The sequence below is a fragment of the Octopus bimaculoides genome, chromosome 1 (assembly GCF_046866305.1).
Source record: "Octopus bimaculoides isolate indiv1 chromosome 1, ASM4686630v1, whole genome shotgun sequence".
NCBI classification, from domain to species: Eukaryota; Metazoa; Mollusca; class Cephalopoda; order Octopoda; family Octopodidae; genus Octopus; species Octopus bimaculoides.
In genome coordinates, this window is record NC_142928.1 from 2,897,744 (window position 1) to 2,912,806 (window position 15,063).

A 15,063-nucleotide genomic window follows, 5' to 3' on the forward strand; every position below is an offset into this window, starting at 1 on the left:
TACATACAATGGGATTTTTCTAGTTTCTATCTACCAAATCCGTTCCCAAGGCTTTGGTCGGCGCGAGGCTATAGTAGAAGACACTTGCCCAAGGTGCCATGCAGTGAGACTGAACCCAGAACCATGTGGTTGGGAAGCAAGCTTCTTACCACATAGCCATGTTCAGTTTTACTAAACTTTCTGCCCCTATTTGCTGAGACAATGATGAAAGAAATGTATTCTACTTACTAGAAGTCAAAGGATAAGATATCCCAGCTGACCAACTCCCATACACATTGTTCACATTTGGTGCATATGGGTTACTACTGAAATAGTTTGGGCTGTTCATAGAGTAAGGATACATCAGATAAGGATCTCCATGATATCCTGGAGTATTGTAGTGGGATTGTTGTTGATGTTGATGTTGAGAGTTCCAGATATTATTCAAGTTACCTAAAATATGTATAAATAAAAAAAAAACATGTTATTTACAGAATACCAAAGAATAAATATCAGTTTTCATTATTTTTATAAGTTGCACAACAAATTTCAATGTTTAGTGCATACACACACACACACACACATCGTCATCATCATCGTCATCACCACCACCATTTATTGTCATCGTCATCATCATCATAGTTGTTTTAACTTTTCCATGCTTCCATGGGTCAGACAGAATTCTTCAGGGCAGACTTTTTCTATGACTGGATGCTCTTCCTGTTACCAACCATCACCTACTTTCTGTTTGCAAGTAAGGCAATGGGGAAATCCCCATAGCCAGGTATGACCTTCACAGATGAAAGGAAACGAAGAGCATTGCTTAGATGACAGTGATACTCATTTACAATTATCATGTGATGCTATGACAAGGGTGAACACAAACACACACATGCGCACACATGCACACACACACACACACACGCACGCACACACACACACACAGGGTTTCTATCATCTTCTTAATTTTACACTCACTTTCCATGTTGGGCATGGGCTAGATTGCTTGCTATGGTCTGGGTCAGCCCATTTGGGGCTGGACAGAGACAGGCCAGACATCTGCATTTTGCTTGTAAGTTTCAGTTTTGACCTGGTTTCTGTAGCTGGATGTCCTTCCTAATAGCAACCTCTTTAAATTGTGAATTGGGTGAAAGTTTTCATGACCCCACGACTAAGGGAGAAGTCATGGTGTCCTCGACAAGACTCACAGAACCTCTCAGTTTTATACCTTGAAGAATACACTGGATGGGAAAACCAAAACCAGTGCAGTTTGAACAAAGTCTCCTACTGTGATATTTGTTTTGCACTGAGATATAGACACTCCCTTGTCACTTTCTCTACCAGAGGTACAATAAACCAGTCAGGTGTTGGTGAACTGAAAACCTGTAATTAATCATGAACATAATTTTTTTACCTGTTGTGTTATAAAATAAATACTAATATTAAGGTGCTGGCATGGCTGTGTGGTAAGAAGCTTGCTTCCCGACCACATGGTTCTGGGTTCAGTCCCACTACGTGGTACCTTCAGCAAGTGTCTTCTACTATAGCCTCGGGCTGACCAAAACCTTGTGAGTGGATTTGGTAGATGGAAACTGAGAGAAGCCCATCATATATATATATATATATATATATATATATATATATATATATATTTATGTATGTGTATATGTTTGTGTGTCTGTGTTTGTCCTCCCCATCATTGTATGACAACTGATGCTGGTGTGTTTACATCCATGTAACTTAGCAGTTCAGCAAAAGAGACCGATAGAATAAGTACTAGGCTTACAAAAACTAAGGCCTGGGGTCAACTTGTTCAAATAAAGCCGGTGCTCCAGCATGGCCATAGTCGGAAGAAGATAATTAATGACATCATCTCCAGTACTTATTTTCTTTTCTACTCTAGGCACAAGGCCTGAAAGTTTTGGGGAGGGAGCCAGTTGATTAAATCAACCCCAGTATGCAACTGGTACTTAATTTATCAACCCCGAAAGGATGAAAGGCAAAGTTGACCTCAGTGGAATTTGAACTCAGAACATAAAGACAGACGAAATACTACTCAGCATTTCACCTGGCCTGCTAACGTTTCTGCCAGCTCAGTGCGTTACAGTACCTATTTCCTTGACACCAAAGGCCCCAGTTAAGAACCGCTGATGTAAATCCATAAAATACAGTCAAGTAAAAACAAGTGATAGTCAGTGAATGCTGGGTAGATGAGCATTGAGGGTAGCTGCTGGGGCACATTTGTGGCACAAGCAGAATCTTTGACTGATTGCCAACTTGTGCCTCATAGATCAATCCCTGATAACTACAACAGGGTTCATGATTATGTGTACCATGTTATTCTGGATCAGTGATGAATGAATCAAAGACAAACAAGGTTCTATATCACTTATCTTTTACTTGTTCCAGTCATTAAGCTGGGGCCATGCTGGGGCACAGCCTTGAGGAATTCTTAGTTGAATGAATCGATGCCTGTGCTTATTTTTTTTCTTTTTAAGCATTCTACTTGTTCTATTTTTTGCTGAATCGCCAAATTATGAGGATGTAAACACACCAACAGCAGTTGTCAAGTGGTGGTGGAGGACACGGACACATGCATACGACAGGCTTTCTTTTAGTGTTCATCTAACAAATCCACTCACAAGGCTTTGGTTGGCCTGATGCTATAGTAAAAGACACTTGCCCCACCAAGGTGCCACATTGTGAGACTGAACCCAGAACCATGCAGTTGGAAAGCAAGCTTCTTACCACACACTCACTTCTCCACCTGTACATGTATAGAAAACTTACCTCCGTGATCTGGTTTTACAATCTCGTTGAGCCAATTCTTAAAGTAAGTTCCAAAATTGGAGGACAAACCAATCGCTTCGAACCATTTGGTCAAAGCTATTACACACTTGCACTTGTTGAAGTCAGTTTTTAACTAAAAAAAAAAAATTAAAAAAAAAAGATTGTATTTAGAATAAATCAAAGTCATTATTGTAATTAAGATATCCATGAATATGCTCATGATTTTAATTTCTATTATTTGCATATTTGATATATGTATATTTATAGTGCATAATTCATTTTGCATGTGCATACACACACACAAAGATACATTTAAACATATATTTGTGTGTGTGTGTGTGTGTTGTGTGTGTGTGTGTGTGTGTGTGTGTGTGTGTGTGTGTGTCCATAGGTGCTTATCATTCCTGGATGGGATTAGAAGTGATTTATCTCACCTCTCCATGACTTTCAGGTGTTTTAACACCCAGAGATTAGAGAGAGTATTCTCCACCACATCAAATGGCAGCCAACCAACAAATACACACACACACACACATGCATTCATACATGCATAAATTCATACATGTGTATGTTCACACATGCATACATACATACATACATAATATAATGAAATCTGTAGAAAGGGTAATCTTGAAGAGATAAATGAAAGGAGTTACAGTAATGTTGAGGGTATAACCACAGACAGTATGAAAGAATGCTGGTGGAAAACTTCTGTCAAGGCTTCAATAAAATGCTTGCACAACAGACCAGACATAATGATTTGGGATAGAGAAAAGAAATTATGAGAATAGATGAAATACATACATACAAACAAGCATACATGCATGCATACATACATGATGATGGCCGTCCACTCGTGGACGATTCTGGAGAGATGCAAACTGCACTTCAATAACAGCAGGAAGTGCAGGTTGTGCCTGACTGAGGAGAGAGCAATTTTAAAGGGTACCCAATACCTGGATATTTACCTGAATAGTAGGAGTGAGCTGTTTAATCCTTGCCCACATGAAAGGAAGTATATTCTATTGTACTTGTACACCCCACCATAACTGCAACCACAGGTCTCCAGCCTTGACCTTCCACTAATGCCTTTAAGCCTGACAAAGAGTTTGACCAAAGCATACACCAATGCACGCCTGTACATATATGCACACTGCTATAAGGCGGACACCCTACAAAAGAGACTGTTTCCCACCACCCCCAACATATACCCCTTCACATACATTGTACCGCCACAGATATATAGACCCCACACACACACACACACACTGCAAGCTAACATAAAACTCCCCATGACCTTAACTGATACAGAAAGAAAACAGACCAATGGAAAAAACAATGCATATGACACCACTACACATATAACACACACCATCTCCACAGGAGCATGACACTTAATAATGTACACTTTCCCCACAAACTCTTCAAGATAACTCTTACTGGCCTTACAGCATACCCAACCAAGGGACATAACTCCCAACCTAATCCCCTGGCCGTTTTCTTTCCACCACCTTTTCCACAGCAGCTGCAAACCAGTTGTGTTAATCCACCTCCGACAATAGAGAGCAGTCACCGTATTCCCTTCCATATCGGCTAACTCTGATGAGCGTAAAGTTATATAATCGGATCGTTGCCTAACGCACCATTGTATTCCTTGCGTGAAACTGATTGGTATGATCAGCCATGATGGATATATAATATTGTACATTTCAGATAATATATATATATATATATATATGTATGTATCGATATGTATAAGAAGGTGCATGACCTAGAGGTTAGGGTGTTGCACTGACGATTGCTAGATCATGGGTTTGAGTTCTGGATCAAACAGTACATTGTGTTCCTGAGCCAAACACTTCATTTCCCATTGTTCCAGTCTACTCAGCTGTAAATGGGTCACCCTGTGATGGAAGAGTCTTCCAATCAGGGGCAACACTGGCCTGCTCACCTAGCCATCACTTGAAAGCTAAAATGATGCAAAGCGCATTGTGGCCAGTGATGTATAACATCCAATAGTCTGGTCAATCATGTGATCATGTGAGACGTGTTTGCATATATACAGAGTGCGGCAGAAGTAACGCCCTTTCTTGTTTTTAATTTTCTTTTTTATTTCTTAAAACTTCTGCAATTTTTTTCATTAGTTTATTATTTGTTTCTTTAAGTAAAGCAATGAATTTGTGTTGAATAAAAAAATTACTTTATAAGCATTTATATACTATACAGTTGTGTTAGAAATGTGCAGAGTTTTATATGACAGTGGATTGGTAAACTGGGTTATTTCTGGCATTGGTCAACTGTCTGTAGGTGAGTCTTGGCTAACATCAAGCACATGGAAATTCAAATGAAGAAAATCCTCCAGAAATAGTTTAATCCAACCAATCAATAAATAGTTATCAATAAAACAAGCAGAAGCATTGCTAGAAATAACTGACTAAAACCCTCAAAGGTGGTGGTATAAAAGCTTTTATGGCTGCAGCCCAGTGATTGAGAACTGTACAACACTAAAATAATATAGAAACATTTAAGTAAAAATAATAGTTTCAATTTTGGGAAGAGAGGGGTCAGTCAGTTAGATAGACCCTCCCAGTGTTCAACTAGTTCTTATTCTATCGATCCAGAAAAGATGAAGGACAAAGTCAACCTTGGTGGAATTTGAACTCAGAGCATAACATTATTTACATTATTTACAATTGTCAGATATTTGTCCTTATCTTGTTTGTTGTTAACACAACGTTTCGGTTGATATACCCTCCAGCCTTCATCAGGTGTCTTGGGGAAATTTCAAACCTGGTTTCTCATTCCTAAGGTATTTTTCGATGTTATTATTATTATTATTATTATTATTCATGTCACTGCTTGGAATCGAACAGAAAATCTTGGGGTTAGTAGGCCGCGCTCTTCTTAACCACTACACCACATGCCCGTTCTAAATATAGAACTGTATCAAAGCATAAAGACAGATGGAATGCAGTCAAGCGTTCTACCCACTGTGCTAACAATTCTGCCAGCTCAGTACCTTAAATAATAGTAAAAAGAATAAAAATAAAGAGTATTTACATTGTTTAAAAAGCCCAATAATTTCTTTTGTTCCTTGAAATGTTTTGACACCACTACTTTCCAGGACTGACCAGCGTCTTCAACAGTCTCTTTCAAACCCTTTTTCAGGAGTGCTACCTCAGAGGTATTTGTTGCCACGACTTGCCATCCTGGCCAGTCGAAGCCTTTTACTAACCAATCACTGTTGTTCTCTCCCTTTTCTCCATCAGGAGGGTATGTTAGGTTTGCTGCTTCTTTCTTTATAGATGCTGGGACATTAACATGGGGTGCTGGTGCTGAGTGATGGTACCAAGAATTGGAATGGTAGTAGCCTGTTAGAAGCAGAAACAAAAGACGTCAAAATATTCTAAATAACTACTTGTACATTTGAAAGAAAAGAATATTCTAGATACACATCAGGTGACAATTTATTTTCAAATGCATAAACACTGCTAGAACAGCAGAGACTGGATAAAATATCCAAACAAAATGGAAAAATTTTTCAGTGGGCAGTTCAGCTTCAATGGTAAAGCACTTAACTGGTAATCAAAGGGATGTGAGTTTGAGTCTCATGGCTGGCTGCTGACAAGTTTTTCTGCTTTGTATGGATATTTTATCCAATCTCTGCCGTTCTAGCAGCGTTTCTCATCATCATCATCATCATCGTTTAACGTCCGCTTTCCATGCTAGCATGGGTTGGACGATTTGACTGAGGACTGGTGAAACCGGATGGCAACACCAGGCTCCAATCTAATTTGGCAGAGTTTCTACAGCTGGATGCCCTTCCTAACGCCAACCACTCAGAGAGTGTAGTGGGTGCTTTTACGTGTCACCCGCACTAAAACGGCCACGCTCGAAATGGTGTCTTTTATGTGCCACCTGCACAAGCCAGTCCAGGGGCACTGGCAACGATCTCACTCGAAAATCCTACGGGAGCCAGTCAGGCGGTACTGGCAACGGCCACGCTCAAAATGGTGCATCTCATGTGCCACCCGCACAAGAGCCAGTCCAGGGGCACTGGCAACGATCTTACTTGGCTTGCCGGGTCTTCTCACGCTCAGCACATTTCCAAAGGTCTCGGTCAGTAGTCATCGCCTCGGTGAGGCCCAATGTACGAAGGTCTTGCCTCACCACCTCAGCCCAGGTCTTCCTGGGCCTACCTCTTCCACGGGTTCCCTCAACTGTTAGGGTGTGGCACTTTTTCACGCAGCTATCCTCATCCATTTTCACCACATGTCCATACCAGCGCAATCGTCTCTCTTGCACACCACAACTGATGCTTCTAATGTTCAGCTTTTCTCTCAAGATATAATTACACTCTGACGGGTATTCACATTGACATTACACATCCAACGGAGCATACTGGCTTCATTCCTTGCGAGCTTACGTATGTCCTCAGCAGTTACAGCCCATGTTTCACTGCCATGTAGCATGGCTGTTCATACACATGCGTCATACAGTCTGCCTTTTACTCTGAGTGAGAGTCCCTTTGTCGCCAGCAGGGGTAAGAGCTCTCTAAACTTTGCCCAGGCTATTCTTATTCTAGCAGCTACACTTTCAGTGCACCCACCCCCACTACTAACTTGGTCGCCCAGATAGCGGAAGCTATCGACTACCTCTAGTTTTTCACCCTGGAATGAGATAGAAGTTGTTTCCTGTTTGTTTACAGTCTTTATTTCACCTGAACATCTGCCACATACAAAAACTAACTTCCTAGTTAACCTGCCTTTGATGTTGCTGCACCTCTTATGTGTCCATAGCTTGCACCAGGTACATCTTATAGAGTTACTACCTACTCCTTTTCTACATACTGAGCAGGGCCATCTACCTGAAGGGGTTTGTGTTTTATCTACCTTCCTACTTATTAAGATTTTGGTTTTAGCTGGGTTGACTCTAAGGCCCTTCAATTCTAGACCTTGCTTCCACACCTGAAACTTCTCCTCTAGTTCTGATAGTGACTCCGCAATTAGGGCAAGGTCATCAGCATAGAGGAGCTCCTAGGGGCAACCTGTCTTGAACTCCTCTGTGATTGCCTGGAGGACTATGATAAATAAGAGGGGGCTGAGGACGGAACCTTGGTGGACCCCTACCTCTACCCGGAATTCATTGCTGTACTCATTTCCAACCCTCACCTTACTGGCAGCATCTCTGTACATGGCTCGCACAGCTCTCACTAACCATTCTTCTATCCCAAGTTTCCTCATTGACCATCAGATAAGGGATCGGGGGACCCTGTCAAAGGCTTTCTCCATGTCAACGAAAGCCAGGTACAGAGGTTTATCCTTAGCTAGGTATTTCTCCTGCAGCTGTCTCACTAGAAATAAGGCATCAGTAGTGCTTTTACCTGGCACAAACCCAAACTGCATCTCATCTAAATTGATTTGCTCCCTAATTAGTTGGGCTATGACCCTCTCTGTAACTTTCATAACCTGATCTAACAGCTTGATGCCTCTGTAATTATTTGTATCTAAAGCGTCACCTTTACCTTTGTAGCAGTTGACTATGATGCTGCTACACCAGTCATTGGGTGTGACTCCTTCGTGTATCACCTGGTTCGTAATACGGGTGACTAGGCTATAGCCAACACTGCCAGATATTTTGAGCATCTCTGCAGTGATTCCTGATGGGCCGGGGGCTTTCCCGGTCTTCATACCCTTAATTGCTTTATCTACCCTGGTACTATCAACTCGGATAGCTGGTCCCTCTATTGGGTCGACATACGGCAGGCTCTCTTCCTCCCATTCATTCTCTTTATTAAGCAATCTATCATAGTGGCATCTCCAGACCTCTTTCTTTGCATCCTCATTTAGTGCAAGCATACCATCATCCATGCGAACACATTTCTCTCCTACAACATCACTATTCTCTCTCCTACACTGTCTTGCAACACAAAATACCTCGAGTCTTTGGTCCTCACGGCGCAGAACATTGGCAAATCTTTTCTTATCTGCTTCCCCTCTGGCTAAATAAACCTGTCGCCTAGCCTCATCATCATCATCATCATCATCGTTTAACGTCCGCTTTCCATGCTAGCATGGGTTGGACGATTTGACTGAGGACTGGTGAAACCGGATGGCAACACCAGGCTCCAGTCTGATTTGGCAGAGTTTCTACAGCTGGATGCCCTTCCTAACGCCAACCACTCAGAGAGTGTAGTGGGTGCTTTTACGTGTCACCCGCACGAAAACGGCCACGCTCGAAATGGTGTCTTTTATGTGCCACCCGCACAAGCCAGTCCAGGGGCACTGGCAACGATCTCGCTCGAAAATCCTACAGGAGCCAGTCAGGCGGTACTGGCAACGGCCACGCTCAAAATGGTGCATCTCATGTGCCACCCGCACAAGAACCAGTCCAGGGGCACTGGCAACGATCTTACTTGGCTTGCCGGGTCTTCTCACGCACAGCCCATTTCCAAAGGTCTCGGTCCGTAGTCATCGCCTCGGTGAGGCCCAATGTACGAAGGTCTTGCCTCACCACCTCAGCCCAGGTCTTCCTGGGCCTACCTCTTCCACGGGTTCCCTCAACTGTTAGGGTGTGGCACTTTTTCACGCAGCTATCCTCCTCCATTCTCACCACATGTCCATACCAGCGCAATCGTCTCTCTTGCACGCCACAACTGATGCTTCTAATGTTCAGCTTTTCTCTCAAGATACTTACACTCTGACGGGTATTCACATTGACATTACACATCCAACGGAGCATACTGGCTTCATTCCTTGCGAGCTTACGTATGTCCTCAGCAGTTACAGCCCATGTTTCACTGCCATGTAGCATGGTTGTTCGTACGCATGCGTCATACAGTCTGCCTTTTACTCTGAGTGAGAGTCCCTTTGTCGCCAGCAGGGGTAAGAGCTCTCTAAACTTTGCCCAGGCTATTCTTATTCTAGCAGCTACACTTTCAGCGCACCCACCCCCACTACTAACTTGGTCGCCCAGATAGCGGAAGCTATCGACTACCTCTAGTTTTTCACCCTGGAATGAGATAGAAGTTGTTTCCTGTTTGTTTGCAGTCTTTATTGCACCTGAACATCTGCCACAAACAAAAACTAACTTGCTAGTTAACCTGCCTTTGATGTTGCTGCACCTCTTATGTGTCCATAGCTTGCACCGGGTACATCTTATAGAGTTACTACCTACTCCTTTTCTACATACTGAGCAGGGCCATCTACCTGAAGGGGTTTGTGTTTTTTGAAAATAAATTATCATCTTATTTGTATCTCACAATACATTTCAACACTTCTAAAACAAACATTAGTTTGTTCACATTTATTGTAATTTGAATATTCTAGATTTCTTGAAGTGAAAACGAGGATGTAAGTAAAAGTCAAAACATGAAAATGAAGAGACTCCAATAGTCATATACATGAATGTGCACCATTGTCACTCTACTCAGTCTAGCTATCCCTATACATGAATGTGCACCATTGTCACTCTACTCAGTCTAGCCACCCCTATGTACCTCTCATCTCCATTTCTGTCCCACAGCTCTCTCTCTCTCTCTCTCCCTTCATTTTTACACCTTGCATATCATCTCCCTTACTTTCTGATCTATCCTCCATTCTCAGTTGCTTTTATCTCTCCCACCCCACCTACTCATCACACTGATATTTCTCATCAGCCACACCACCACCCTTCATCCTCTCTCACTTCATTCACATCTACCCACCCTCCCAACCATCCCTAACCCTAACCCTAACCATAACCCTCTCTTATTCTCCTCTCAGACTCCTATGAAACTACCCTCTCTCTCTCCTTCCGCCCCCATCCATTGACCATATCTTCTCTTATGCTCACCTTCCCGTGCCTTGAGAGTTCACTCTGGTATCTCATCATACCCTCTTTCTCTTCTTTCCAGCTGCTCCCACCCTTATATAAAGAAGGGTGCCCGTGTAGCTCTTGTATAGCAAGACACCTGTGCCTGTCCTCTATTATACTTTAGCCTCTCATCACCGAGCATAAAGCCACTTCCATGTCCTATACACATCCCCAATCAGACAAGGGGGCTTTTCCCTTTCCCTTCCTTAACTTCCAAGTGATTCGGTGACCCCACTAATGCTGGTGCCATCATAAAAGCACCCAGCAGACACCTTGTAAAGTGGTTGGCATTAGGAAATGAATCCAACTGTAGAAAACATGCCAAAGCTGACACTGGATCCTAATCCAGTCCTGCATCTAATCAGATCCTGTTAAACTGTTGAACTCATGCCAATATGGGAAACAGACACTCAATCAGTGGTTCCCACCTGGGGTCCATTTGACACTCAAGGGTTCCTATAAGGTTTTGCTGTTAAAATTTATGTGCAATAAATTGAGTGGTACATTCTCGTTCTTATTATCTTACAATGGCTTCCACACAACCTTTCTGTGTACGAAGTAAGTTATGAGATTTTTTACCTTTCTCACATACACATGTATTTGGTTTGCATACGCATGCCGATTAATCATTGTTACTTCTTGCCAACGCTTGTTTTATTTAAATAAAGTTTATAATGTTTCATTGTAAATGAACTGCCTCCTGGACATTCTTTATTCATGTTTATTTAAAAAGGGCATTGAAACAGATTCTCTCACGAACACTCTTCATACTTTAAAATCACAGAACACTCACTCGAAATCAGTAACTACACACACCGTGTTACGAGTGAACCCACATTACATTGGTGACATTCACTATTACTTTAGTAACATGCTATACTTCTACAATACACAAAAAATATTCTAACAGTTTTCCTTTTATACAATTCTTAATAATATTAAATTATAAAAATATGTGATTTCTTTAAAACACAGATTGGCTATGAGGGTCCATCTGAGTGGAACCACTGCATTAAATATTGGTAATGGTTTAATTAGGATGAAGTGTGGGTGATTAAGAAGTTCAATCTCACAGTGTGGAACTTGGATAAATGTCTTCTACCACAACTTCGGTAATATAATATAAAGAAAGAATGTCTGTATTGAACACCACATCTATTAAGATGTAAAATGTATGTCAACTTTTGCCCAGAAGAGATTTTTACCATCTAAATTTATAATGTAATTTTTAATTGTAAAATATTAATTGTAAAATATGAATGAAGGTAGATATTGAAACACACGTAGTCGTTATCAAATTGACTATTATTATGCAAATAAATTTGATTTTGTTGTGCTGAAACCCTCCATTTTCTTAGTATTATATTACTAAATTCTCTTCTCATATACTTAATAGATGAAAACATCTATAAATTAATCAATATAGAGATAAACCAGTGGATGCTTGGATGTAAGATGTCCCTAGAAAGAGCAATTTCTTTTTATACAAAACTGTATATCTATTATATATATGCGTACTTCAGTGTGTATGTGTTTGTGTGCTCTTGCCTTGGTATTGTGCAATATGTGTAAACAAGTGCCACCATGATACAGGCAGTATTATTCATTTCCAATCTTCCCAGAGAAACATGTCTAGCCACGGGAAAATATCACATTTCTTGGAAGCAGTTGAAGTTTGGAAACAGGAAGGGAATCATTAGAAAATCTGCCTCAATGGCACTTTTACAAGTTGATGTTAGAAGCATAAGGTTCAAAGGGTCTCAGAAATAATTATGACAGAAGGCTTTCAGTTGAATATAACTATCTTTTACCTCTTACTTGTTTCAGTCATTAGACTGTGGCCATGCTGGAGCACTGCCTTAAGGAATTTCTAATTGGCTGAATTGACCCACTACTTCTTTCTTTTTTTTTTTAAAACATGGTGCTTATTCTATCAGTCTCTTTTGCCAAACTGCTAAGTTACAAGGATGTTAACACACCAGCACCAGTTGTCAAGCAGTGATAGGGGACAAACACAAATACACAGGCATACACACACACACACATGCACACACATACAAACATAAGTGACAAAGCCTCTTTTAGCATCTATCTACCAAATCCACTCACAAAGCTTTAGTCAGCCTGAGGCTATAGCAAAAGACACCTGCCCAAAGTACCACACAGTGGGACTGAACCTGGAACCATGTGGTTGAGAATCAAGCTTCTTGCCACACACCCGCACCAGTGTTTATGAACACATCAGAATGAGATGCTTTGATTCACAGAACCGAAGGTGGCCTAAGTTTGTTTAGTACTGGAGAGGCTGACACAAGCCTTTATCAAAATTTAATCGTTAAATATTAAAAGATTACCATAATATGGTGGAATCATGTTATTTGAGCCAGTTGCTGGTGCTTGTGGTCCAAAAGGAACTGATGGCTGCATCACTGGTGGAGAATACGGTCCTGTAGAAATTAGAAGAATTATTTTGGTAAGTTGTCACTTTTCTTACTGATGGAAGACAAAAACTGTTTCAATTCATCATCATCATCATTTAACGTCCATTGTCCATGCTGGCATGGGTTGGACGGCTTGACTGGGCTGGCATTGGCTGCGACAATGATTTCACTTGCCTCAACATGTCTTCTCAAGCACAGCATATTGCCTGAAGGGTACTTTTAAATGGGCCAGTTATGCAGCACTGGCATTGGCCACGATATAATTTAGGGCTAAGAAGTGGAGAGGATCACAGGAGCATGAGGTGGAGAAGTGGTTCATAGGGCCCCTACAAACCACTCCTCTGCCTCCTGTCCATATGATCCTCTCCCCATCCTCTTGCTCCTATCCTCCCCCTCCTCCCCCTCCAACTCCTATGATCTTCTCCTCCCCCACTGTCCCTTTGATCCTCTCTTCTCCCTCTTACTCCTATGATCATCTCTTCCTCCTCCTATAATCGTCTCCCTCTCTCATGCTAATATGATCTTCCTCTCCTCCTCCTACAATACTCTCCCCCTCTCCTCCCCTTCATGCTACTATGATCCTCCTCTCCCCCTCCTGCTCCTATATTCCTCTTCTCCCCCACTCACCCTATGATCCTTTCCTTCTCCCTCTGCCCCTATGTTCCTCTTCTCCCCCACTCTCCCTATCATCCTCTCCTTTTCCTCCTGCATCTATGATCCTCTCCACTCCCTCCTCCCACTTCCTTTTCACTGCTCTTGTTGCATTCATCCCCTGGTCCTCCCGCCCCCATCTTTCTTTTCCTGTACTGAGCCTCTTTCTACAGTTTTCTCCTCCACTCTCATGACACCTCTCCTCTCTCTTTCTCATCCTCTTCCCACAACTCAGATTCCTCTTCACTCTCACATCTCTCACTGTATCTGCCCTACTCAACTCGATCCAGTCATCCTTAACCTTCCCTCTCTCACTCTATCTCTCTCTCTCTCTCTCTCTCTCTCTCTAACCATGACACTTCTTCCTCTTCCTAATATGATCCTTGTCTCTTCTGCTACTCTCTCCACCACCACCACCATGGAATAATTATGATTGAAAATCTTATATTGGTTATGAATGCTTTAAGATGAAATCTTTTGCATCATAAAACCCAAGGTGGTCTTAGGCAGTTTACTATGAAAAAACTTAAGTACAAGTCTTTATCTAGAATTATGAAAAAACCTTTAAGGATTCAAACTGGTCATATCCAGCCAAAATATTCCACCTGTTTTATGTTCAAACTGGCCAGATCTGGCTGCTCACACCTACCCTACAATGTCATTCTAAACAATCACATCATTGAATAAACAATCACACCACCATCATCGTTCAATGCCTATTTTCCAGTGCATAACTGGTACTTATTTAATCGACCCCGAAAGGATGAAAGGCAAAGTTGACTTCGGCGGAATTTGAAATAAGCTTTATATTAGAGAGAGTAATGTGATAGCAAAATGGTTAAAATATTACCTGGATTGTAATACGGTGGAAACACATTATTTTGGTAGGTAGCAGGTGTTGGCATTGAAGGAACCGGCGGATACATCGTTGGTGGAAATGCTTGTGGAAACGTTGATGGAGAATATGGTCCTGTGGAAATTAGAAGATTTATTATTGGTAAATCTAACGATTCTAAGGAAGAGCTTCAAGGGAACACAGCAGGGAAATGAAGAATCATTTCTGTGATGTGAAATTTAAGTAGAATTGTAACCAAAATGAGAAGATCTTTCAAATACTGACATGTTAATAGCCATTGATAAAATGGTCAAATCTGAAATAACCCAGATGTGACCACCCAATTGAACCCTCGCAGCACAGATTGAATTTTTATTGGTGATGGCTGTGTAGGCACAGGTATGGCTGTGTGGTAAAGGGTTCACTTCACAACCACATGGATTTGGGTTCAGTCCCACTACATAGCAACTTGAAAATGTACCTTCTGCTAGAGCCATGGGCTAACCAAAGCCT

The 15,063-nt window shown here is 41.6% G+C and overlaps 1 protein-coding gene across 3 annotated transcripts in view; it reads right to left on the reverse strand.

Annotated features, from left to right (window-relative positions):
* The window catches only part of LOC106871109 (uncharacterized), a 64,324-nt gene that overhangs the window by 11,281 nt on the left and 37,980 nt on the right, over positions 1-15,063 (reverse strand). For 2 of the 3 annotated variants that reach the window (XM_014917412.3, XM_089347667.1), the window contains 5 exons: positions 14,566-14,685; positions 12,978-13,070; positions 5,830-6,140; positions 2,770-2,902; positions 229-432 (listed from right to left, as the gene is read on the reverse strand). In XM_014917412.3, coding sequence (XP_014772898.2) covers positions 229-432; positions 2,770-2,902; positions 5,830-6,140; positions 12,978-13,070; positions 14,566-14,685 — 861 coding nt within the window. The remainder of the gene's footprint in view (positions 1-228; positions 433-2,769; positions 2,903-5,829; positions 6,141-12,977; positions 13,071-14,565; positions 14,686-15,063) is intronic. The other variant, XM_089347674.1, reaches the window with a different exon arrangement.